This window comes from Bos taurus, chromosome 13, assembly GCF_002263795.3.
Source record: "Bos taurus isolate L1 Dominette 01449 registration number 42190680 breed Hereford chromosome 13, ARS-UCD2.0, whole genome shotgun sequence".
Taxonomy (NCBI): domain Eukaryota; kingdom Metazoa; phylum Chordata; class Mammalia; order Artiodactyla; family Bovidae; genus Bos; species Bos taurus.
The window spans coordinates 25567265-25593358 of NC_037340.1; the positions used below are offsets into that span (position 1 = coordinate 25567265).

Below are 26094 nucleotides of genomic sequence, written 5' to 3' on the forward strand. Positions count from 1 at the left end.
GAGCCCTGGGTGAGAAGGGGAACATCTGAGTGGAAATAGGGTTATGGTGACCACAGAGGAAGACAGGCACACCACATAAGGCCCCAGGCTTTTCTGCTGAGTGATCTGGGCAGTCTTTGGGGACCCAGACCAGAAGAGAATAACTATAGACTTAGAACGTTATGAATAGAGTAACAACGTTCAGATGTTTAACAGGATCAGACTGGCTGCTGATCTGAATCCGACTGTGAGCTCTATACGGACATACACAAAGAATGGCGAAGCCAGGATCTCCCATGCCTGGCGCTTCCGAGTTTTCCTTCAGAATGGTGCAATGTTGTCAGTGGACTTGTGGGAAAATCCAGAACTAGGATGACAGGCTGTCATCAACACGAAGATTTAATACCCAACTCCTGCTATCTGTCTCTGCTGTTCACATTCAGCCCCAAGTTCTAAATGCTGATAAGAACATCTAAAATTTCTCATGTACCAACATGGAAAAAGAGAGGAAAAAACACACGATTCTTCCCTTCCGAATGCTGTTGTTGACATTAACAGTACTGCTGTCTATAAAATTTAAAACGTCACTCATCTCTCACAAAGCTTAAGAATACTTTGCTAAGATCTTCTTAATCCAAAATGCATTTTGTTCAAGTTATGCATCACTCTGACCCAATAATTTCACGTCTGAGATCGTATCCAATGAAAACGATCCTAAACAGGAAAATAAATTTGAATCACAGAAATATTCACCATACTTTATTTCCAATGGCAAAAAAACAGAAGCAATTTACATCTCCAACAACAGATAAACAATTATATTATTTATATATATAAAATATTAAATGTTACGAATGCATGTGTGTGTATATATGTGTATATATATACACACATACATATATGTGTGTGTGTATATATATATATCCATCCTCTGGCTAGAATATTCTACAGCCATTAAAAATGATACCACACATACACAAAAAATGACATCCCAACAAGATAAAATGTGCATATTATGATTACAACTTATAAAATGCCCCTCACACACACAGAGGGAGAAAACACTGTGCATAGGAAAAAGAAAGCTGGCAGCAAACACATCAAAGTATCAACAGGAATTGTACTGAACTAAGTAAATCAACTCATACTTGCCAGTTTTTACATACGAGCATGCATTTTATTTACAGGTATTCTTTTTACAACTCTAAACATTAGAGCCAGACATCCTGGAATGTGAAGTCAAGTGGGCCTTAGGAAGCATCACTACGAACAAAGCCAGTGGAGGTGATGGAATTCCAGTTGAGCTATTCCAAATCCTGAAAGATGATGCTGTGAAAGTGCTGCACTCAGTATGCCAGCAAATTTGGAAAACTCAGCAGTGGCCACAGGACTGCAAAAGGTCAGTTTTCATTCCAATCCCAAAGAAAGGCAATGCCAAAGAATGCTCAAACTACCCCACAATTGCACTCATCTCACATGCTAGTAAAGTAATGCTCAAAATTCTCCAAGCCAGGCTTCAGCAATACATGAACCGTGAACTTCCAGATGTTCAAGCTGGTTTTAGAAAAGGCAGAGGAACCAGAGATCAAATTGCCAACATCCACTGGATCATGGAAAAAGCAAGAGTTCCAGAAAAACATCTATTTCTGCTTTCTTGACTATGCCAAAGCCTTTGACTGTGTGGAACACAATAAACTGTGGAAAATTCTGAAAGAGATGGGAATACCAGACCACCTGATCTGCCTCTTGAGAAACCTGTATGCAGGTCAGGAAGCAACAGTTAGAACTGGACATGGAACAACTGGTTCTAAATAGGAAAAGGAGTATGTCAAGGCTGTATATTTTCACCCTGCTTATTTAACTTCTATGCAGAGTACATCATGAGAAACGCTGGGCTGGAAGAAGCACAAGCTGGAATCAAGATTGCCAGGAGAAATATCAATAACCTCAGATATGCAGATGACGCCACCCTTATGGCAGAAAGTGAAGAGGAACTAAAAAGCCTCTTGATGAAAGTGAAAGAGGAGAGTGAAAAAGTTGGCTTAAAGCTCAACATTCAGAAAACTAAGATCATGGCATCTGGCCCCATCATTTCATGGCAAATAGATGGGGAAACAGTGGAAACAGTGTCAGACTTTATTTTTGGGGGCTCCAAAATCACTGCAGATGGTGACTGCAGCCATGAAATTAAAAGACACTTACTCCTTGGAAGGAAAGTTATGACCAACCTAGACAGCATATTCAAAAGCAGAGACATTATTTTGCCAACAAAGGTCCGTCTAGTCAAGGCTATGGTTTTCCCAGTAGTCATGTATGGATGTGAGAGTTGGACTGTGAAGAAAGCTGAGCACCGAGGAATTGATGCTTTTGAACTGTGGTGTTGGAGAAGACTCTTGAGAGTCCCTTGGACTGCAAGGAGATCCAACCAGTCCATCCTAAAGGAGATCGGTCCTCGGTGTTCATTGGAAGGACTGATGCTAAAGCTGAAACTCCAGTACTTTGGCCACCTCATGCAAAGAGTTGACTCATTGGAAAAGAGTCTGATGCTGGGAGGGATTGGGGGCAGGAGGAGAAGGGGATGACAGAGGATGAGATGGCTGGATGGCATCACTGACTCACTGGATGTGAGTCTGAGTGAACTCCAGGAGTTGGTGATGGACAGGGAGGCCTGGAGTGCTGTGATTCATGGGGTCACAAAGAGTCCGCTGCAGTCCATGGAGTCGCAAACAGTCGGATACGACTGAACAACTTCAATTTCACTTTTCACTTTCACGCATTGGAGAAGGAAATGGCAACCCACTCCAGTGTTCTTGCCTGGAGAATCCCAGGTACGGAGGAGCCTGGTGGGCTGCCGTTTATGGGGTCGCAGAGTCGGACACGACTGAAGCGACTTAGCAGCAGCAGCAGCAGCAGCAAAGAGTCGGACGTGACTGAACTGAACTGAACTGAAACATTAAATTAATGGAGCCCCCTTACTCCTGTCTTTTTATTTTCAATATAAATCTCCCAGAGCATCACCTCTAGGTACACTGTATCAAGCCAGAATACATTAATGACAGCAAGTATGTACCGAGTGGTTACCCACACACTGTGTGAAGTACTGCGCCCAGCTTACCTCATGAACCATCACAGCGCTCCATGACGCAGGTACTATTAGAAAAGGAAGCAGAGGTGAGTGAGTGAAGCCGGAGTCACACAGAACCAGCTCCTCCCTCATCCTGCCTTTTCATTCACTCCTCTCCTCTCCCACACTCCCTACTAACACCCCAAGCTTCCAAAGGTGTTCAGCAGCATCCCTGGGCAGCTTAGCTTCATAATAAAACTCAAATAAATCCAGCCATTGCCCTAAGTCTTTCTCTAAGTTAGAAGTTACATATTGAAAGCTGAGAGCCACATTGACCACAGATACGTTTTGCATAGGTCTCAGTGTTTTGAAAAATCTGAATCAGTCAACATTTTTTAAATTAGCATGAATTGCGCACAAAAATGCAAAATTTTAGTTTCTCTTGAAAACTCATTGATGTGACAACAATAGGTCCAACAAGGTATCCATCTCCTGAAGCTGAATCCCCAGTTAGCCACAGTCTCCTCCAGGCCCAGGCGTCCTCTACTTGACTCTCCCCAGCTGCCTTTACCCTTTCGTGGAAACTGTCTAGACCCCAAAGCATCGAGCTGACGACTTCCACCAAAAACTTTAGGTGGTGACATAAAAGCCACAGCAGTGGTCATATGCCAGTTTTACTTCAGTCTGTGCTGCGCTTAGTTGCTCAGTCATGTCTGACTCTTTGCAACCCTGTGGACTGTAGCCTGCCAGGCTCCTGACCATGGGATTCTCCAGGCAGGAATACTGGAGTGGGTTGTCATGTCCTTTTCCAGGGGATCTTCCCAACTCAGGGATCGAACCCAGGTCTCCCGCACTGCAGCCGGATTCTTTACCATCTGAACCACCAGGGAAGCCCTTCTTCATGCTAAGTTCTGCAAACTCTTCTTCTGAGACATGCTAGCAACTAAATGGCCTATTAACAGGTCTAAACCACACGGTAAGTAGCAGCAGCAATCCTGCAAAAGCCCAGGTCAACACACTTTCGGTTACTGACTTACTGGATCAACTTATCCCGTGATTCTTTTGCAGCCCAAATATTTCTTTAGGATTAATTACAATGAAGACGTCTTGACAAGGTCTTGGATCTCAAACTAGAAAGTTTTTTGATGATGAGACCAATAAATTTAGTGATGGGGCAAACTGGTGACTAAACACTCTTTTTTTTTAATGTAAAGTTTCAGCTCTGGTAAGCTCCTGACATTATGAATTTTACATGCTAAGATAATTGCGGTATCTATCTTCTTTTATTCTCTAGTAGCCATTTGAAATCCGTATTTTTACGGTAATGTAAATCCATTAGGGAAAGAACTAGAAAGTGCATTGAGGGATCAATCTCTTGCTGGAAGAAATGTAGACTAAATGACCTTCTCCATCTCTAATGTCTCTGATACATTAGTCTATTGCTCCCAACATAAACCATGAAAATATCTTCCCACCATTCCAGAACAAAAAGAATAGGATATAAAGAAAGGTACAGAGACCCAAAGTCCCACTTGGAACTAAGTTCATGTTTCATAAACTTCCATTAATGCAATGTTTATGGGGGACTAAGAAATGACAGAGGGTGTACGTGTGTGGGGGTGGGGGAGGGGATTGGTACATATATCATTCACTGCTTTCAATATTTTAAATTCAGTTTTGCTTCTATTAATAAATTTGAAACAATACTAAGGAACTTTTAAAATAACAAAGACAAAAATCCACAGTGATGAATGATTCTATGAGGTAAATAATTCATAAGATTCACTGATCACTGGAATAGAAGATATCAATAAGGCTTCTATTTTGTAACAGAAGCTATTATGCTAAATATGAACAATATTATTTATGAATTACAAAAGCAGACTTTACTTGATAATAATGTTGATTGAAGGTTGAAGGGAGAAACAACAGCTTTTGCTTCCTAGGGGAGAAAACTCAAAAGCATATGATAACTGCCATTAAAAAAAAAATACCTGGCAAAGTTTCTCTATCACAGAATAACTATTTTCTCAAAAGGCTATGTAGTAGACTAGTAACAGAATCCAAAAATAAACTTACATTTAATCCCAAAGTGAAAGAAATGAAGAACTATTATTTCATTAAAAATGAAAAACTAGTTAAAAAGCAACTCATTCCAAATCTTGCCAACCTTCTCATAGATATAATATTAAATGTCTCTAAAAAGTCTAAGATTCATCATGTCTCAATTCTATTGCTTTAATTTTTCCTAGTTTTATTTTTTCAGTAATTTGTTCTAACTTCCCCTCCCCCACGCTGAAAGCTTTCCAAATAAAGTCTCATCAGAGTTAACTCTTTTAGAGAAATTCAGATGATGAGAGTTGAGATACACCAAGCCAAACAAGTATTTCAAGAAAAAGTCATAGTCTAAAGATTACTTTTTCACTGTTAAAGGAAGACAGTGATTTCATAGCCAGCATTTTCACTGGCATTTTTTAAAATATATTGAAGCAATTTTGAATTAAAAAAGCAAATATATATACACATATCCAACAAACCTGACCACTCCATGCACAATAGAGATTGCACAATAAACTCCAGTTGTGGTTGATCATGCAGTCTAAGATCCTGAACTGGGCCATGATTGCCTGCAGCGCAGCCTGCGCGTCTTCTCTGACTCAGCTCCTGTTCCCGGAGCTCTGCAGAGATGCGACCGGCAAGGAGGATCTACCCCCCCCCCCCCTTTCCTGTCCAAGCAGCAATAGCTCACGGGCAGAACAACACCATCTTCCGAAAGACGCTACACTCACTCTGTTACATCAAGAAGGACAGCCTCTTCCGAAAGGTCTTATTCTATACTTATGATCACTTGCTTTTTAAAAAGATTACTGTTTTTTCCTTCTTTCTGGATATCACAGGCTCACATTTATACATTCACTGAAATCACAACTTGGGGAAAATGGCATAATCAAGCATGCCAGACTACATCCACGACAAGCCAGCTCCCGACACTAGGTTGAGGCAGCATCAACCTACTTCTCTGACCATTTCTTTCATGTTTTAAAAAAAGAAAAGCCTAGACTTTTAGTAAAACAGATATCATTTCAACTGCCGCTTACAAATGAATGAACAGGAGCTAACAGCTTAACTTTTGAGCCTCAACTCATTTGGCTGTAAAATGGAGACTATTTCAACACCTGCTCTCATGAGGTTTTCAATATGAAATAACATAGTATCTGTAACATACTTGAAACAGTCTCTAACAGACACCTAATAAATGATTGCTGATATTCAATCGCTCAGTTATGTCCGACTCTTTGTGATCCCACAGATTGTAGCCCGCCAGGCTCCTCTGTCCATGGGACTTTCCAGGTAAGAATACTGGAGTAGGATGCCATTTCCTTCTTCATAAATGATTACCACTATTCTTAAGATGGGCTTCCTTCCTGTCTCAATTAGAATTCTACCTCTCATATCTTATACTATCCTAAATGATGTTATCCTTCATGATTTTCATTATGAATTACTTCCAAACTTCTCTTCAACCCTACCCTCTCTCCCAAGCTCCCAATCTATGTGTCTGAATTCTCACTAAGTACACGCACCTACAAACCTTTAGACCACATGTCCAAAATGGAACTGGTCTTCCCTTTCACAACCTGTCCCTTTGCATAAAGGCTCACCGTAAGTTCCCCTGGTCAGGCAAACAGAAACCAGAGTCCTCCCAACTCCCTCTTCCTTACTTCTCACGTACGGTGACCAACTTCTAGCACTTCGAGTAAAATCTATAGTGAATCTCGCTTTTCCATTCCCACTGTCACTGCCTATATTGAGACTCTCATCAGCTTGCTCCTGGACTTCCACAAGTGCCTCCAGCTGATCTCCCAAACATTCTTTCTCACTGCTTCTGGGATCTTCTGGGATCATGCCCACAGAGGACCACCTAAAGAATCTTTGAAAAAGCCTTCAATGCAAATAAGTTCAAAAAGCCAGGTGAAACAAAGTTGCGAGGTTATTCAGAGTCTAAGTAGGAAGGTCAGATTCAAAGGCCTCAGAATCTAAAAAGTGAGGCTGTGGGAAGGCTTATTTTTAACCAGTTCTTTTAAACCTTTAGCTGGTTTGTCCTTCTCTCTTTCCTTCCTCTTTCAGTTCAGTTCAGTTCAGTTCAGTCACTCAGTCGTGTCCGACTCTTTGCGACCCCATGAATCGCAGCACGCCAGGCCTCCCTGTCCATCACCAACTCCCGGAGTTCACCCAGACTCACATCCATCGAGTCAGTGATGCCATCCAGCCATCTCATCCTCTGTCATCCCCTTCTCCTCCTGCCTCCAGTCCCTCCCAGCATCAGAGTCTTTTCCAATGAGTCAACTCTTCACATGAGGTGGCCAAAGTACTGGAGTTTCAGCTTTAGCATCATTCCTTCCAAAGAAATCCCAGGGCTGATCTCCTTCAGAATGGACTGGTTGGATCTCCTTGCAGTCCAAGGGACTCTCAAGAGTCTTCTCCAACACCACAGTTCAAAAGCAAGAACTTCCTGATGTTCAAGCTGGTTTTAGAAAAGGCAGAGGAACTAGAGATCAAATTGCCAACATCCACTGGATCATGGAAAAAGCAAGAGTTCCAGAAAAACATCTATTTCTGCTTTCTTGACTATGCCAAAGCCTTTGACTGTGTGGATCACAATAAACTGTGGAAAATTCTGAAAGAGATGGGAATACCAGACCACCTGACCTGCCTCTTGAGAAATCTGTATGCAGGTCAGGAAGCAACAGTTAGAACTGGACATGGAACAATAGACTGGTTCCAAATAGGAAAAGGAGTACGTCAAAGCTGTATATTGTCACCCTGCTTATTTAACTTCTATGCAGAGTACATCATGAGAAACGCTGGGCTGGAAGAAGCACAAGCTGGAATCAAGATTGCCAGGAGAAATATCAATAACCGCAGATACGCAAATGACACCACCCTTATGGCAGAAAGTAAAGAGGAATTCAAAAGCCTCTTGATGAAAGTGAAAGAGGAGAGTGAAAAAGTTGGCTTAAAGCTCAACATTCAGAAAACGAAGATCATGGCATCCAGTCCCATCACTTCATGGGAAATAGATGGGGAAACAGTGGAAACAGTGTCAGACTTTATTTTTTGGGGCTCCAAAATCACTGCAGATGGTGACTGCAGCCATGAAATTAAGACACTCCTTGGAAGGAAAGTTATGACCAACCTAGATAGCATATTCAAAAGCAGAGACATTACTATTTTCCAGAGTTTGCTCAAATTCCTGCCCACTGAGTTGGTGATGCCATCCAAATCTCTTATCCTCTGTCATCCCCTTCTCCTCCTTCCATCAATCTTTCCCAGCATCAAGGTCTTTTCCAATGAGTCAGATCTTCACATCAGGTGGCTCAAGTGTTGGAGCTTCAGCATCAGTCCTTCCAGTGAATATTCAGGGTTGATCTCCTTTAGGATTGACTGGTTTGATCTCTTTGCTGTCCAAGGGACTCTTCAAGGGTTTTCTCCAGCACCACAATTAGAAAACATCAATTATTCAGCACTCAGCCTTCTTTATGGTCCATCTCTCACATTCATACACAGTTTACAGTTCTAAAAAATCAGGCAATCTGGACCTATAATCTTATATTTACACTCCCAAAAGTCAAACAGATTTGGAAGTCAAAACATTTTTGCAACTCATTGATAGTGAAATCTGACCTGCCCCAACCTGACACAAATAAATATTCATACATTTTACAGCAGAAATGACTACTCTGATAGCTGCGGGCTGTCTCATAGCCTGCATCATCACACATTCCTAAAACCTGAAAACTTCTGAATTCTGAAAAGCTCAAGGATTTTGGATGATGGATTATAGATCTGTACAAACAACGCTGGAAATAAAGGTAACAGGACAGCAAGGAGTTCAGAAGGGAAAAAAAAGGAACAACAGGGCAAGAAGAGTACAGAGCATAAGACCATCTCCCAGAACATCTTTTCTACCTACTGCAACGAAGGGGAGACAAAGCTTTCTAAGCAAGTATTTAAAATGTGAGCCAGCCCTGGAAGGAAGTGTGGGGTTTACATAAACGACGAGACATGGGGAAGGCATCTCAGGTAAAATGAACATGAACAAATTGAAAACATTTCAGATTCCACGTATCTTCAGGGGACAGCGGACCTGCCATTTGCTCTGAACACATGTTGCGCGTGGGACAATAAGACATCACATGCGGAAGCACCTATACCTTAAATCCTAGCACAGCCACTGAGCTGTAAACGAACTGCAGGCTTTCTTCAGCAAAATATGTCTTATATATGACCAACTCCCACTCTGGAGAAAGGGTAAGCAGAAACTTAAAATACACAGAAAGTTCTCTTCCAAACCTTAGTCTTAAAAGACCATTCCTGAGACTCAATAAATTCAGCACATGGCTTTAGCTCAGGAATTTAATACGCTGAAGCAACAGAAGAGGCCAGTCATCTGTGTACCATAAGCTGACACTTTAAAGACATAAAGTCATCGGGTTCTCTGGTTGCCAAGAGACAAAAGAGAGGGTTGACAAAATTGTCAAGCTGTCTATCAATCTGCCATTGAACTGTTTACCATTTAGCTAATGGAACACAAACTATTTCCATCTAGGTGAAACCAGTAGATCTCAATCAAAGTAGAGACTTTCTCCTTGAAATTTTTTTTCTTCCTTCTACTGAAGCTGTTATGGTCATATTAACACACTATCCATTAAATTTCTGTCTTCCCCTTTTGGTTGTGTAACCTTGGTGAAGTTAATTAGGCTCTCAGTACCTCCATTTCCACATGCTTAAAATGGATATAATAATAGTAGACATGTCATGGAGTTGTTTTGAGGAGTAAACAAGGTAAATGATCAGTATTATGGTAATTAGTAGGGGTTCAGTGTTCTCTCTGAAAACCCTAAAACATTTTCTGAAGTCTGCTTTGCTTCACTGTATGTTGTCTGCTGCTGCTGCTGCTAAGTCACTTCAGTCGTGTCCGACTCTGTGCAAACCCACAGACGGCAGCCCACCAGGCTCCCACGGACTGCAGCCCACCAGGCTCCCCTGTCCCCGGGATTCTCCAGGCAAGAACACTGGAGTGGGTTGCCATTTCCTTCTCCAATGCAAGAAAGTGAAAAGTGAAAGTGAAGTCACTCCATCGTGTCCGACTCTTCGCGACCCCATGGACTGCAGCCTACCAGGCTCCTCCGTCCATGGGATTTTCCAGGCAAGAGTACTGTAGTGGGTTGCCATTGCCTTCTCCAGTATGTGTCTAGGAAACAGATTTACAGTCTAGCTCTTATAAACAGTATATCAAGATGAAATAAATATTTAGGTTAATGGAAAGAGCATAAATATCTAAATTCTAACAGGAATAAAAAATATTAAAAGGATGTGACACAAAACTGGAGACAAATAGATACACACTGTATGCTGGAAATCAAAGGACTACTAACTTTTTATTCTGATAGGCAAAATAAATAATAAACTATACAACCTCGTGGAGCTTCCCACGTGGCTCAGTTGTAAAGAATCCACCTGCCAATGCAAGAGACAAGGGTTCAGTCCCTGGGTTGGGAAGATCCCCTGGAGAAGGAAATAAATGGCAACTCATTCCAGTATTCTTGCCTGGGAAATTCGGTGGGCTGAGGAGCCTGGTGGGCTACAGTTCATGGGGTCGCAAAAAGGCAGACACAGCTGAACGACTAAACACCAGCAGTACCTCGATTCCCTAAGAGGAATCTGAGACTATGTTGGCAGACAAACAAATACATGCAGCTAATCTAAAAAAAAGACAAGACAAATTCACTTTTCCTGACCTTGCCTGTTCAGAGTATCTATAGAAAAGCAAAACCACACCATAAAACCCCAGCAGTTTTACAGGTTATAAAATAGTAGAGGAAGGAAATGAAGCAGAGATTAAATAAATGAAGGCAGCTACAAAACCAGAATACGTTAAGATATTTAACAAGGAGAATTATCTGATTTAACTCTTTTTAAAAGGAAAGCTTAAAAAAAAAATACTGTCACCAATATCACTGTTTCTCAGGGTCCTTAGGCCAATTGCTTGTGAGAATTCACAGATATTACAGGTTGACAAAAATTACTTGCTTACAGCTAGCTAGATCGAGCTTTTATAAAAAAATCAGATTCTTGTTACCAAATACACTAGAGGTCCTCTATGGAGAAGTTTAATGTCTCAAAAACAGTCTGAACTGGAAAGAAAAGCAGCAAAAATCAGTTCCAAACTCCAAGTTGTGTGTTTCATTCATACAATACATACGTCCTTACTCAGAAGCAATGGCAGAGGAAAATCTTAAATGGAAATTTATGTATAGACTGTCAAGTGCTTATTTTAGTATGACTTTTTCTTCATCTTTCGGTGGGTTTCCTCTTTTATCTTTCTCTCACACTCTGCCTCTGCCATCCTGTTCGCTCTGCCTGCAACATTCTGCCACCACCTGCTTCAGAAATTTCTGCGTGTCCTTTAAGACTCTACTCAAGGGCCACCATCTTCCCTCCATAAAAACTCAAAAGGTTGAGGTTCAGAGAGCTTCCAGGCTGGTGACCATATGCAGATTTGGGGAGAGTGGAGCACATGGAGAGGGGGTGGGCCCTCCACACTTCCCCCCACACCCTGCCCTGTATGTCCTTCCTAACTGGCTGTCCCATGTTACATAAAACCCATGATCCAGTAAGTAGTATGTTTTTCTGAGTTCTGTGAGCCACTCTAGCAAATTAACTGAACCCAAGGAAGGGGTCATTGGAACCAACAATCTAAGTCAGTAGGTTAAAAACTCAGGTGGCAACCTAGACTTGCAATTGGACGCTGAAGTTGCACAAGGTAGGGAGGCGGTGGGGCAGGAACGGGGAAGTTTTGAGGGACTGAGCCCTTAACCTGGAGGATCTGATTCTATATCTGGGTAGACAGCATCCGATTAAGTTGAATTGTAGGACTCTCAATTCTCTGATATCAGAGAATTGCTTGGTGAGGAAAACCCCACCATCACCACCCCCCAACACACACACATCCCCCTCTGAATCGGTGTCAGAATTTTACACAGACTTTTCCCATTTCATCTAAATTGTCAAATTCACTGGCATAAAGTTATTCAAATATTCCCTTTTTTATCTTTTTAATGTCTGTGGGCTCTGAATGGTGCCCCCCTTTTAATCCTGACATGGACACTTTATGTTTTTCCTCTTCATTCATTTATCCTGCGAACTGATTTCTGACATTCAAAATCCTTTTCACGGGTTACCAAAAGATGCCCGTCTTATCTGCTGTCAATTCAAAGCCAACGAGAAAAGACGAACTCTTTGCTTGCCAAATCCATGCCAAACAAACACGTCACTGGAGTTTATAGAAATCAAGCATTTCTATAATAATCATTTTCTAAGCCATGTGTTTTTGGGTATCCTTATGCTTCCTGAATATATATATATATTTTAGGCTTTATATATCTGCCTTTTTCCTAGAGATCCCACTTGATCCAAACATAATGTTTGAGTAACTTATTTGAAAGTAATAGTTAGATACAAAGATTATGGTGATCAACTGAAAAGACAGCCAAGAATGGCAGCAGTAGCCAAGGATTAAACATGGAAAAATGATTCTTCTTCCAAATTCCTCTCCTGAACTGAAGAGAATTTGCATTCCTCCTTGGTCCAGAGCAGATGCAGTTACAGCTGCCATAAACGATGAAGTTCTGTCAATCTCAGTCTCAGCTAGGGATTGCAGTTCTGCTCACACCACTCCAGGATTCTTGCCTGTGAAATCCCATGGACAGAGCAGTCTGGCGAGTTACAGTCCACGGGGTCACAAAAGAGTCGGACAGGTCTTAGGAACTAAACGACGACATATTTAACATTTGCTAAGGGGGAAGATTTTTTATATTAAGTAGGCTTCACACATGTTGCAATAATACCAACAATAATAAAGAGTGACTTAGTGTTAGTTGCTCAGTCGTTTCCAATTCTTTGTGATCCCATGGACCGACTGTGTAGCCTGTCAGCCTCCTCTGTCCATGGAATTCTCAAAGCAAGAATACTGGAGTAGGTTGCCATTCCCTTCTCCAGGGGATTCTTCTGACCCAGGGATCAAACTCAGGTCTCCCATCTTGCAGGCAGATTCCTTACCATCTGAGCCACCAAGAAGTCCCTTAATAAAGAGGGTGGGAGGAAAACTGGAGAGGTAAGGAATATGTTTATGGCCTTGATGGTGGGAATTGTTTCATAGGTGTATAACTTAGCCTCAAATTCACTGAGTGTATACATTAAATATATACAGCATTTTACATGTCGATTGTACCTCGTTAAAGGGGTTTTCTAAAAAAAGAAATGGAGACATCTAAAATATTCAGACTCTGAAGTGTTTGTACATCTAAAAATATTACAACTGCAGGATTTTTAAAGACGCTACTCCTGGACCTCTGGGTAAAGAGCTTTATCTCTAAGTCAACTAGAGAAGGTAAGATTTTCTATTCGCTCTTAGTGGCACTGTCTCTACTTAGAAAGCACAAAAGAAATCTATTCACCACCTTCTTCTAGATTCACACCCACTTTTTTAGGTCCCTTGGTAAACAGAGCTTAAGACAGGGGGCCCAAACCAAGCATCACTGCCCAGAGGAAAGCGTCGCTTCTCCATACTTGTAAATGCCCTCAAGGGCATCAGTGTTCCCAAAGCTTCCCTTAATCCTTTGAATTCAAATCAGTCTCTCTTGAGAAGCCTATCAACCTTGATGATGCTCTCTGCATCTCTTCACTGGTCTCAGTCTGACTCTATGAGTAGCTTTTTGCTCCTTGTGCAATATCACTTTCACTGACTTCAAGAAATCCTGCTTCTTTTGCAGAATTGGCAGCTGGACTCTTGTTATTAGTTCAGATTGTCTTTGTAGCACACTATCCAAAGAATCTCACAAATCAGTGACATCAAAAGACAAGATGGATTCAATGGACAGACAGAACAGCCGTTGGTATTAAATGAGAAGGGTGTGTAAAGAGAAATTATCTGCTTAATGATTAGTTTATTATGATTTATGTTGGAATGATTTCTTAAACCCTTCACAATGTATACTTTGGTAAAGAAAGACATTTTTTTCTTTCACTGTTAACTTTTCCTATTCTTGATGAAGAGTTAATATAAACAAATGATTATAAGATGCAAGTGAAATCATTTTAATGGTTATTTGCTTAAAGAAAATATGCCTTCCTGGAACTGACATGAAACAAATAATTTTTATAATAAGTCTAAAAAGTAACAACAACAGTTTTGATATAAGCAGAGCTCTATCACTTTAAAATATTTAACTTTTCATTAAAGTATAACAACAGAAAGTATAACATACATACAAAAAAGTACACCTATTACTGTCAAATTTTAAAGTGCTCTTTTGACATGTTTACTTTATTTGAAAAGAATATTATTTTGTTATACTAATGACATATAGAAATACATTTGATTATATAAAGAAAGTGATTATAATTTTAAGATTGAAATATTCACTGATTTACAAACATTTAAATTTTCTCCCCATATTTTTATTATTTTCTTTATGTTGATTTCAATTTGGTCACAACAGTTCTGAAATCAGGCTGCCCTAAGAACCCAGACCTTGAATGTCATTTTGTTTTGTTCTTCTCAAACTCAGAAGATCACCACGGGACTTTTTAAAAAGCAAAGGTTTGGGGGTCTCATCCCCAAGGATTCTGATTCATTAACATAATGATGGGGACAAGAACCTGTAGTTTGAAAGGTGGTCCAAGGGATTCTAATGATCATCCAGATTTGTCTGATTTAAATTCCTACCAAAGCAGGAGTCCCCTCTGTAATCCTGTAAAACAGAAGGTCATCCCACCTCTGTGAGAAACACATTCAATTTCAGTTAACTTCTAATTTAACAAAAATTTTTCTTCTGAATTCTGGAAATTGGCCTGTCTGTCTAACTGATCCTAGTTCTACTCATCATAGCCACATAAAACAAATCTAATCTCTCTTGAATATCTTTGTACAGTGCTTAAGAGTTTCTTTTCCTCCATTTATAAAATTGATTGTGTGTATATATATATATATTTCCCTTATAAGCAGAGGAGGGTTCTATAATGTAGTATTAAATGAAAAAATAAGTAAACTGAAAACAGTTTCCTAAAAACATCATAATAAAGATCTTATTTAACCTGGATGCCCAGAGTACTTCCTCTCCATCACATTTACTAAGTATTTAATGTTTCCAGAAATCAGTATGTAGAACCCAATGCAAATTCTTTTTTTCCAATGACTTTTCAAAATTTAATTTCAATGACTTTTTAAAATTTTATTTTATTGTTTTGGCCATGCCACACAACATGTGGGATCTTAGTTCCTCAACCAGGGATGAAACCCGAGCCCCCTGCCTTGGAAGCAGAGAGTCTTAACCACTAGACCACCAGGGAAGTCCCAACACAAATTCTTTTAAATATAGAATTTTTAGGAAAACACTGGGAATTAAAAACATCTAGATATCTCAAGGTTAAAAAAAAAAAAAAGACTATTAATCCCCAAGATCATTCTAGCTCCTAATATTTAAGGATACTCTCCATTCTGAATAAGGAAAAAAATCAAGCGGTTCTTAAGAATATTAGTCCTGTCAAGATCTATTAAAGATTAATGAGGTGAACCAATCAGTGTAAGTCAAGCGACTATGTCTTCATTAGGTTATAAAAAGGAAAACGAATTTGTGGGATTGTAAACAGACTACATACATATCACCACCACTCATAACTATGCCAGGTGTCTATTCAGAACAGAGATAAGCCACCAGGGGAAAAGGCAATAAGTAACCAAGTCTGAATGAAGAACACGCCCAGTATCAAACAAAAGGAAGGCTCAACAGTAGCTGGCCTAAGGAAAAAAGGAAATACGCTCTTTAACTCACTGTTTTTTGATTACAGTTTTTCTGATCCACCTAAAAACTTTCCCCAAAATAGATGAATATTTCAGAAATATCCAATTTGGGTTCTAAATCCATTCTCTTATTCACAAATCTACACAGTGCAATTCTTTCCATGTTAACAGATAACTAGAAAAAAGAGGACTTCTAAAAAGCAATTTCCATCACACTAAACTTCTTAAACCTATAGTACAGAAATCAACTCACCTTTGGATTATCTTAGAGATACAAAAGGCTATCTTCCAGATTTTTTTGTGAAATTAATTATCTGCATAACTCAATTTTTTTTTAAGAATATGACAACTTAAAGTAAAAAATTATTTTGGTGGAAGCAATCCAAAACTGAGCTTTTGAGTGAAGACGTCTTCCTGCTTCAAACCAACAGAATATATAGATGGCTCATAATATTTTTAAGGCATTTAATGCCTTATGGTCAATTAAAATTAAATAAATACTAGGACAATCTAAGTCCAATATCCTTTCATTTTACTAATGTAATCACATCAACCAGAGAGAAAAACAAGTGCCTACCATATGGTCTTTCTGTAACAGAAAATAGCTGCATTTGATAACAGCATCTGTGCATCTCCATTCAGCACGGCCCATACTTAAATCAGCATGTTGTTAAATATAATAAGATGATGGGTCCCTTCACAAAGGAAAGAACAAAAGAAATTCAGTATCACGCTTGTATCAGATTCTGTGACCTAAAGAAATGAGGAAAGGGTTAGAGATTCTGTAAGCAAGGCACAAGGTCTTCATAAAATGTTTCCTTTGGAAGGACTGAATGCTACAAAACACCAACAATGTGTAGAGAGATCTTCTTAGACCTGGGCACCCAGCTCGGAGCTAGACATGACAGCTAGAGAGGGGTCCCACTCTATACCTCCAATTCTAGCCTTCTGTTGCTCCCACACTTCTTAATTCCAACAGGCTATACTTTTCACCAAAACTTGCAGTGTAAAGCTTCTGCTATACAATGGTGTTCCATCATTTAGATTCAGGTATATGAAGGAGCACACATTTCAAGTTAAGTAACAGTGTTATGTTATATTGTACTATCAGTAGCCTACAATGAATCTAGCTGACTTTAAAGAAGACATGTTTTCTTAAAAAATGTCTAAGTATTGTTTTGTGTAATGTGTATCCTTTTCAAAAAATGTCTAAGTATTATTTTAAGCAATGTAGCTTTGCTAGAAACCAGATTTTGACAAGACTGATAATATATTACCTATTTAAATCTGTAAATGCTATCTTTTTCATTGCAACTTTGGAATTAAAACAAAAAAGAGAAATTCCAAAAATAATACTATTCCAGTATACTCCCCACCCAGAATGAACAACTGTTAACATTTTGCCATCGTCAAAGTTGTGATCATTTTTAAAGTTGCAATGAAATGTTTATGACATCAAAAATATGAAAAGCATAAGGAGCATTCCTATACTGGCCAATTGTTTTAAAAAAGAAAACCTCAGACATACAGTTGGCCCATTGTATCTGAAGGTATTGCATCTGTGGATTCAATCAATGAACAAAGATATTCAGAAAAAAATTTTCCAGAAGGTTCTAAAAAGAAAACCTGAATGCGCTGCACACTGGCCACTATTTACATACCACTTACATTGTATGAGGTGCTATAAGTAATTGAGAGAGGATTTAAAGTATAAAGGAAGATGTTAAGGGCATATGCAAATACCACCCCATTTTATATAAGGAACCTGAGCATCCGAGGATTCTGGGGTCCACAGGGTAGGGGGTCCTAGAACCAATGCCCTGTGGATACAGAGGGATGACCGTATTTCCTTTTTATAGTTTTGCCACCCATCTGATTCCCCACCCATTAGTCTGTTAATTACCAGTATCTTACCTTAGCACAAATTACTTCACACATTTATACTACACACTGCCTTGGTTACTGTTACTTGGTTACCAGCTTCCCAAAGAAGAAAGACGTGAGCAGCCATCCTAATGGAAATGGAGGTCTGAGCAAGACCGTACATCTCACACTACACCTTGTTGTATAATCTAAATTAAGAATTCACATACTGCACACCTACATGTAAACTCAAGAACATTTTGGAAATTTTCCTTAAGTCTTCATTCATTCATTTGAAAAAATATTTGAGGCCTACAATGTGCTAGACTCCTTTCCAGGCACAAGAAAATACCAAGTGAACCAAACGAACTGTACTCTTAACACTTACATACATCATCTGTCCAGACCCATAAGCAAAATCAGAGGGACAAGCAGGTCAGATAGAGAGTAAGTGACAGGGAGGAAAAGTGAAGCGAGGAAGGAGGCAGGTGGTGTCATGGGGAGCAGGGAGGGGAGATTCTCCCTGAAGATGACTTCTGAGAAAATCTGGAGGAGACAAGGAAGCAGGCCCTGCAGACACCAGGGGACAATATTCCAAGGAGGCAGCACCCAGTGGGAAGGCTCTGGGGCACACCAAGATGGCAAGGGTGGGGTGAAGTGGGGAGCGTTCAGGAGGCAAGCTCAGGGAGGGCAGGGCAGGGTAGTCTGTCCAGGGCTCTCCAGGTGCTCTGAGAACCTTGCCTTTTCATCCTGAGAGAGATGAGAAGCCACTAGAAGAACCAGAACAAATGAGTGCCAGGACCTGACTTCTGAAAGGTCCATCAGATGACCGTGGGGACAGACCGCAGGCAGGTGAGGTGGGCTAGGCTGAGGGGCCGGCGGCAGTCAGATCTGCATGAGAGGCACCAGAGAGAAAAAGAGGGAACAAAGATTGCTCTGGAGCCACTGGGCTGGGAGGGTGGGGCTGCTATTGCTTAAGATGAGGAAGACTGTGGATGGAGTCAAAGAGCAGATGGGGAAGCTGGGCACGGGGAGGGGCTGGAGAGGAGGAGGAATTTGGTTTGGGATGTGGCTTCTTAGCCCGCGAGTGGGCAGGTCAGTTGGATGGGGGAACACAAATTCAAGGGCAAAGTCAAGGGCAAAGTCGGGGTGAACACACACACACACAAATACCTGTATATATATGTATGTATATGAATGACCAGCTTATCCTTGATATTTAAAACTGTGAAACTGAGTCTGGAGAGAAGAAGAGAGGGTCAAATTGAGCCTTAAGGTATATGAAGACTTGACAGGTCAAGAGGCCAAGGAAACTTCCAGGACTGAGAAGGCGGGAACAGAGAGGCAGGAGGACCGTCAAGACAGTACAGTGTGCTGGGGTCTAAGATAACTGTTAATAAAAACTAAAGCCCTTTCCGCACATTCATTCATTATTTCAACACATTTACTGCGCACCTACTATGCACCACACACTAGAAACAAACATGGTCCCAGTTTTCATGGGACTTCAATCCAGGGGAATATATATAAATAAACTAGTAAGTGATCTTCCTGAGAAAGCTCAGGGTGTTGGAGGATAAGGCACTGGGGCCAACTAACCTGGTTTTGGAAGGTCAGGGAGGGCTTTCCTGAGGAAGTGATGTTGAAGAAAAGACCAGAATGAGAGTAAAACTCAGCCAGGGAAGGGTGGCAATGGAAGAGGGGAGAATGGAGGGAAACCTGGGAAAAAAACAGGATTTATAAGGACCTAAAAGGAAGACAGAGAGATTGTCATGCCCCTGGTTGTTGTACAGTCACTCAGTCATGTCCAACTCTTTGTGACCCTATGGACTGTAACCCTCCAGATTCCTCTGTCCATGGGATTTCCCAAGCAAGAATACTGGGGTAGGCTGCTGTTTCCCCCTCCAGGGGATTTTCTCAACCCAGGGATCAAACCCACATCTCCTGCATTGGCAGGCAGGTTCTTTACCACTAAACCACCAGCCTTGGAGGGAACTGGAAATCATTCAGCACAGGAAGCACAGAGAGGTCACAGATGAGTAGAAGAAGGCAGGCCAGAAGTCCTTTAAGAATGTTCTCAGGAGTCTGAGCCTTCTTCCAAAGGCAGTGGGAAGCCAGAAAACTGTTTTAGGTCAGGGAATGCAATGATCCGCTTTCTATTTCAGGAGGAGTCCTCTGGCTACAGAGGCAGGTCAGAGCTGGAAGGAGGCAAGGCAGAGAGCCTGGGCCACTTGCTAGGAAGCCTGGTCGGTGATTCATCACCATCACTGAGATGCCGCTGACCTGAGCTCAGGGAGTGGCAGCAGGACCTGGAATGTAGACTCAACAAGACTTTGACAGGAGGGAGGAGGAGAGAGAGGGGTCAGAGTTGGTAGGCTGGGTTTTGGGTTGGATAGATAACGAGCAGGGCTAGTCCTTGAAAGAAGGAAGTCAGGGAGAGGGCAGGATATTGGTTAGAGTAGAATCTGTTGAATTTCAAAAGCATGCAGCCTATCTCCCAAAAAAGCTTTTGCGTAAATAGGCAATTGGCTATCTAGGTCTAGAGAGTAGCCATATAATCTGAGATAGAGTTGTAAACTAGGAATCACAGGCATGTAGATTAATGCCCTGGAAGAGTGTAAAATGAAACCCAGGGAGACAGAAAAGAGGAGTGGAAAGACTGGGCTCCAGTAAAAACCAACAGGCAAGAGGCAGCAGAGGAAGAAGCAGCCTAAAGAGAGAGAGAAAGAGAGATGGACAGAGGGAGAGCCTGAGAAGGAACGGGGAAGCCTGGGATAAAAGTAAAGTGTACAGTGTTTCAGAAAGAAGAGCAAAAGTGCAAATTTTTACATGAATGAGTTCCTGCCAAGAAAATGCCTTATTTTATCATTTAAATACTGTTCCAAAACCAACTAACAAACAGTTTTCATCAGCTTACAGTACCTTTTCGTCACAGAATCCTCTTAGTCTAGGTGAAGAAGCAAGACATAAAATGAACTAAGTTAATTTGCATGAGTAACTAAGATTGTTCTAATAATGGACAGTGAAAGTGCTACACACTTGGATAACCCCGCAGACTAGACATTAAAAATGAAGTAACTGTTAGAAATGGGGACACCAATATGACCTAGAGAGCTTTGCCTATAAAGAAAAGAAAGAGAAAAAAAAGTAAGTTGAGCCATAAAGAAGAAACGCTATGTGATATTTAAAAAAAAAAAAAAAGGTAATACCACAGAGGATTCAGGAGTCTATACAAAGTGATTTTGTGAGTAAAGTTATTCAAGGCTAGGTATCACAGATCAGCCTACACATATGTCTGCACAACACACACACACACAAGCCCCCCCCCCCAAAGAAACCCTTATCTGGCTTACAGTGAATGAATTTTGAAATACAGATCTTTAGATGTTCAAATACATCTCTCTTGACATCTATGCTATCCTTATTGTATTGGATGTTGGATATATTTTATTAAAGTGTCACAATTCTTTACTGGAAAAGGATTGTTTGTTATTTGTTTGTTCTTTACCTTTTCAATATACTCTTGGGGGGAGGGGGTGATGCCTACACTTATCCACATAGCAACACAATTAAATTCTAAACATTTAAGATAAACAAGAAACTGTTTTTCAACAAAGCAACAGACCTTATTCATAGCAGGTAGAGTTAGTCAATTAGATAAGGCATAAGACAGGGACTCCTTTAATTCCCTATATTGATTTCTCCTGTGCTGGAAAGTTAATTTTTGGCTAATACCATTAATATTAAGATATATACTCTCATTTCTTGGTTAAGTAAAAACACACACAAATTTATTATTCAAATATACGTGCCTATTGTTTTTTCTTTGTTAGTTTTTTAGCTAGTAATTTTTAAAATTTTAAAAAGAATAGCAGTACTGCTCCAGAATGTAATTCTTCTAACAAAATTAAGCACAAAAATTAAGTGTGGTATTCGAAAACCTAAATATCTATCAGCCCAAAGTTGATACCCAAAGTATTTCAATGGCAACTCTCTTTTTATTAAATATTCACAAAATTTAATATGCACGGGAGTATAAGAGACAACTAAACAGACAATAATTATACAACTTCCCCCCCATCCTGAGATTTTAAAATGTTTTCTGACAACACAGAGCCCCTTTATATCTGCTTCCATATAGAATCTAAACAAACTATCTGCCTATTGTTTAAAAAGCCAAACAACACCTGAGTGTAATATCAAACTACTGTATACAGTCTCTAAATGAGCAAAATACAGACAATACAGTATTTCCTTGGCTCTCAAACTAGAAATACTATGGTTACATCAGCAGTAAGGTCTAAATGAAAACAAATTTCACCACCCTTAAAAGATATATAACTGTCATTGTTAATAAAACCCAAGTTTGCAACTGGAAACTGCCTTCTAGCCAAGGACAAGATGTGTCTATTACAAATTCTTGGTTTCTGGGACATCCTTTAAATGACAAAAAAAAAAAAATCAAATAACATTAGTTCTTGCAAATATAATGCAAAATAGCATGCTAATTAAAGTCTTCAGGAGTCAATGACAAATGAGGCTTCAGGACCACAGTACCTATCATTATGGAGCAACAATACACATTAAGCAATCACTAGGCCTTCCAAAAGGCGTTATTATGGTTCACCATGATCAGAGGATTGTGGTGTTATACTTAATCACATTTTTACCTGGAAGCAGGTGTTTGCAGGTGTCGAAAAGTAAAACACTGTTTCTAACTGTAAACCTATACTGTAGTCCTAATCAACTGTATAGTAATGGCACACTGATCTAGCTCACCGTGATTTCTGTATAAACTTTCTAATCCAGTACGAGGTCAGCTGCATGAAGCAAGCTCCTCTGCTGCTTTACCAGCAAAAACGTAACTTGAGTCATTTTTATCAAAATGCCAAACTCACACACTTAGAATTAGACCCAGTTTCAATGACCAGGAAGTTAAAATGTAACACAAGGCACAAAATAAACCATGAGAGTGATGTCTCACTGGGAGATGTAATTATTATCTAATTGTCAACCTTTCCAGAAAAACATAGGCATCTCAAAAGCAAAGCCTAAAGGAACCTAATTACAGAAACCATCAATAACAAAGTAAACACAAAGAAGCCATTATAGAAAAAAAACACCAAAAATAAGGAGGAAAAAAGACAAGAGAGGCAAGAGAGCATAGGGGTGCCATCAGTACACGGCTTTTCTATTTCTGTCCTGCCTGCTCAAAAAATTTCAGGAAGCCTGGTGTAAAATCTTCTGGGCCCTTCGGAAGACGCTGGTATGAAGGCAGTACGAGCCACCTGACGGCTCAGGCTGACACTCACAGGACTTCTAAGCAGTGAAAGGAAGGGCATAAACAGAACAGGGAAGGCAGGAGATTTTTAAGGCAGTTGGAATGACAGTTCTATTAAGCCGTTTTCCAAAGCTGTGCCTAAACCGTCCAAGGGAAAAGACTTGTTTTTCTGCCCAAAGCAGAGATTCACAGCAACAGCAAGCAGGCAGGACCGGCATCAGTGTCAGAGAGAGAAAGTGGTCCAGGAGCAACAAGGATTCCAGCTGCCCTCTCTCAATCTCCAGCGGGAACCCTGGATACAGACATGAAATACACAAAGCCAAGCCCTGTCCAGCCCTACATCAAAACTACCAGAGGGTGGGGAGTGAAGGAAAACAAGCTGGTGGTATTCCTAGTTACCTAAAAATGGAGAATTCTGTGGTCTGAGATGATCAAAATAGGGACACTTCAAAGTAAGGAAAATGCCCTTGCAAAAGAAACAAAACCGGGCAAGGTTTCACCTCCCTACGAGTCAGGCTGGGACGCTCCCACCATTCAGCCCAAAGCCCCAAAAGCCGATCGATCTTCTTAGACCCCCAAGGCAGCTGACCCTCGCCCCCCACTGGCAGGACAGACACCTCAAAGACACAAGCCACACAGCTGGGCAGGGATGTCAGCTCTGCGCTTACCTCACAGGTGGGGGACCCGCAGGCCTTGAGCTTGGTGTCACCATCTCCCTCAGGCAGACCAGTCCGACGTGTGGCCATCATTTCATTTCAAATTACAAAGAAGGGACCAACCCTTGGGAGTCCACATTGGGAGGGAAATGCCACCATGCACCAAGAAGGTAAGAATTCCACACCAGGTTCTGAGAGGGTGCAGGGTTGCTGAGACAAATGAAGGTTTCAATGAAGCGCCGCCTTTCAAATGCCCTGATGATGATTTCTTCCGACTTCAACGGCCTTCACCGTCTTCGTCCATTTCTCCAGACGTAAAAAACAAAGACCAGTCTCCTGGGCAGCTAGTGAGGCCAACTGCAGAAAGCGGTCCCCTTCGTTCCTAGCGCTCCTCCCAAGCCCGAGAGCAATGCTAGCGCGTCGTGAAGGCTCTCCCAAAGAGATCTTTCCTAAAGAGGGAAAAGTTAAAGGACATGAACTTTCTCCAGACGCTGACCTTGGCCTTGCCCACGCGTCTACTCCAAGCTCGCCCTTCCAACACTTGGAAAGATAATTCGGTCCATGATGATGAATCAAAAGACCAAATAATCTTCCCATACAAAATAAGAAAGAAAGGGAGGGGAAATCTTTAAATCAAGGGGGAAATAAGAAACATCAGAACGGCACGATGGTTACCTCAAACACGCTCGGACTTTGTGCAGCCGTCAAGAAAAAAAAACATTCCCCTTTGAAGTGCATTTAAATTCATGTATTTTCTGGGCAAATGAGAGGGAGCTTATGTTCTTCTGCATCACCCGGATAAGAAGACTTTACAGAAGTTTTGTCCCCACGAGGCTAAAATGGGAGAATACTTTTTCAAAAACACGCCTTGCTCCCCGCCACCTCCCCAGCTCCCTAAAATAAAAACAAAAAATCAGGCTCGGATGCTGCCAGCGGCTCTGCCGCCGTTTCCAGGCGGCCTGGAGGACTTGGGGCGCCCGCCCTCCGCCCTCCGCCCCGACCGGCCGGTGTCCCCGAGGAGGCGGCTGTTTTCCTTGGCCCGCGGCGGGGCTGGGCGGGGACGGCGCGGGGCCGGGCGGGGAGGTGTGCGCAGCGGCGGGAGGGAGTCCCTCTCCGGGGCATTATTCCGGAGCCACAGAAATGAAGCCGCAGCCCCAGCAACTTTTATTTAGTTGCCGCGCCCCAAACTACGCCTCGACACGATCGTCCCGTTTCCCCGGGGCAGCCTAGGGGAAAAAAAAAATTTTTTTTTTTTTTGGAAAAAGAAAACCACCACCCACCTACCACTATTTCCTCCGCCCCTTCCAGAGGCGGATCGGGGAGCGCGATCTCCCGGGAAGGGCGGCCCAAATATGTACTTTCAAAAACGAGTGGGGAGACCCGAGGGAAAAGCCAAAAACGAGGGAGCTCACCCTCCGCGCCCCGCCTGGCCCGGCTTCCAAGGGGCGGCGGGGACGCGGGCCGGGCGCCGGGCCCAGCCGGGGCGCGCTAGGCCGCAGGCTCGGTTAATATTCATGAGCGCACGGGAGGCGCCCCTCCTCCACGGCCGGCCGGCGGGACCCCGGCGCCCGCCGCCGGCCTTTGTGCCCTTCCCTCCTCCCGCCAGCCCTCCCTCGCTCCGCACACGCGGGCGCGGCCCCTCCGCCCCCGCCGGGCTCCCGCCACCACTCTCTCCGGCCCCGCGCCAGCGCCGGGTGGGGTGGCCCGGGGTGGCGGGAAGGGAGGGAGCCCGCGGCGAGCCGGCTCTCCCTCTCCACCCGCCTGCCGGCGCTGCGCCCTGTCCGCCGAGGCGGAAAGTCAAGCAGACACGCACCGGAGCAAGCGCGCCGAGTAGATCCGCACCGGGCCCGGCTGGTCCCCTGGACGGCGCGCCCCGTACGCCTGGCGCACAGCGGACCGAGCGGGAGGACGAGCCGGCGCTACCAACCGCCGCCGCGCTCCGAGGCCGCCGCCCCCGGCCGACCGCTCCCAGACACCGCCGCGACCTGCCCCGGCCGGCCCCGGGCTCTCGGCCGCCGCGGGAGGGCGTGGGGCGGGGCGGCGGCCGCCGGACTCTCCCCTCGCCTCGCCGGGCCGGGCCGGGGCCGCGCTCGGGCGCCCGCGATCGCCAAGTGACAGAACTGCTCCGCTCCGCAGCCGCGCCGAGCTGTTTCCCGGGGGCGGATTTCTCGCTTCTTCCTCCCTGGATCCACCTCCTCCCACTCCACCTCCTTCCCCTCCCCTCCCCAGGGGAGGCTCTGGGGCTGAATATTTTCTGTCTTGAATAATATGGTCCCGGGAACAGACGCTGAAGCAGGGGGATTAGCCTGGGGCGGGGGTCGGTGGGGGTGCTCGCCAACCCCCTCCCAATGTACGTCGGGACCTACAAGCCCTCACCCGCCCCCAA

At 42.6% G+C, this 26094-nt stretch overlaps 1 protein-coding gene across 5 annotated transcripts in view; it reads right to left on the bottom strand.

Annotated features, from left to right (window-relative positions):
- Positions 1-25863, bottom strand: part of ARHGAP21 (Rho GTPase activating protein 21) — a 130239-nt gene extending 104376 nt beyond the window's left edge. Inside the window, exons 1-2 of one of the 5 annotated variants that reach the window (XM_005214297.5) lie at positions 25522-25863; positions 23721-24157 (exon numbers count right to left, since the gene is read on the bottom strand). In XM_005214297.5, the coding sequence (XP_005214354.1) occupies positions 23721-23801 (81 nt within the window). In that variant the 5' untranslated portion in view covers positions 23802-24157; positions 25522-25863. Of the gene's footprint in view, positions 1-16485; positions 16604-23720; positions 24158-24383; positions 24538-24988; positions 25080-25521 lie in introns of those variants that run through there. The other 4 variants (XM_025000962.2, XM_059892818.1, XM_005214298.5 and 1 more) reach the window with 4 other exon arrangements.
- Positions 25864-26094: the final 231 nt, after the last annotated feature.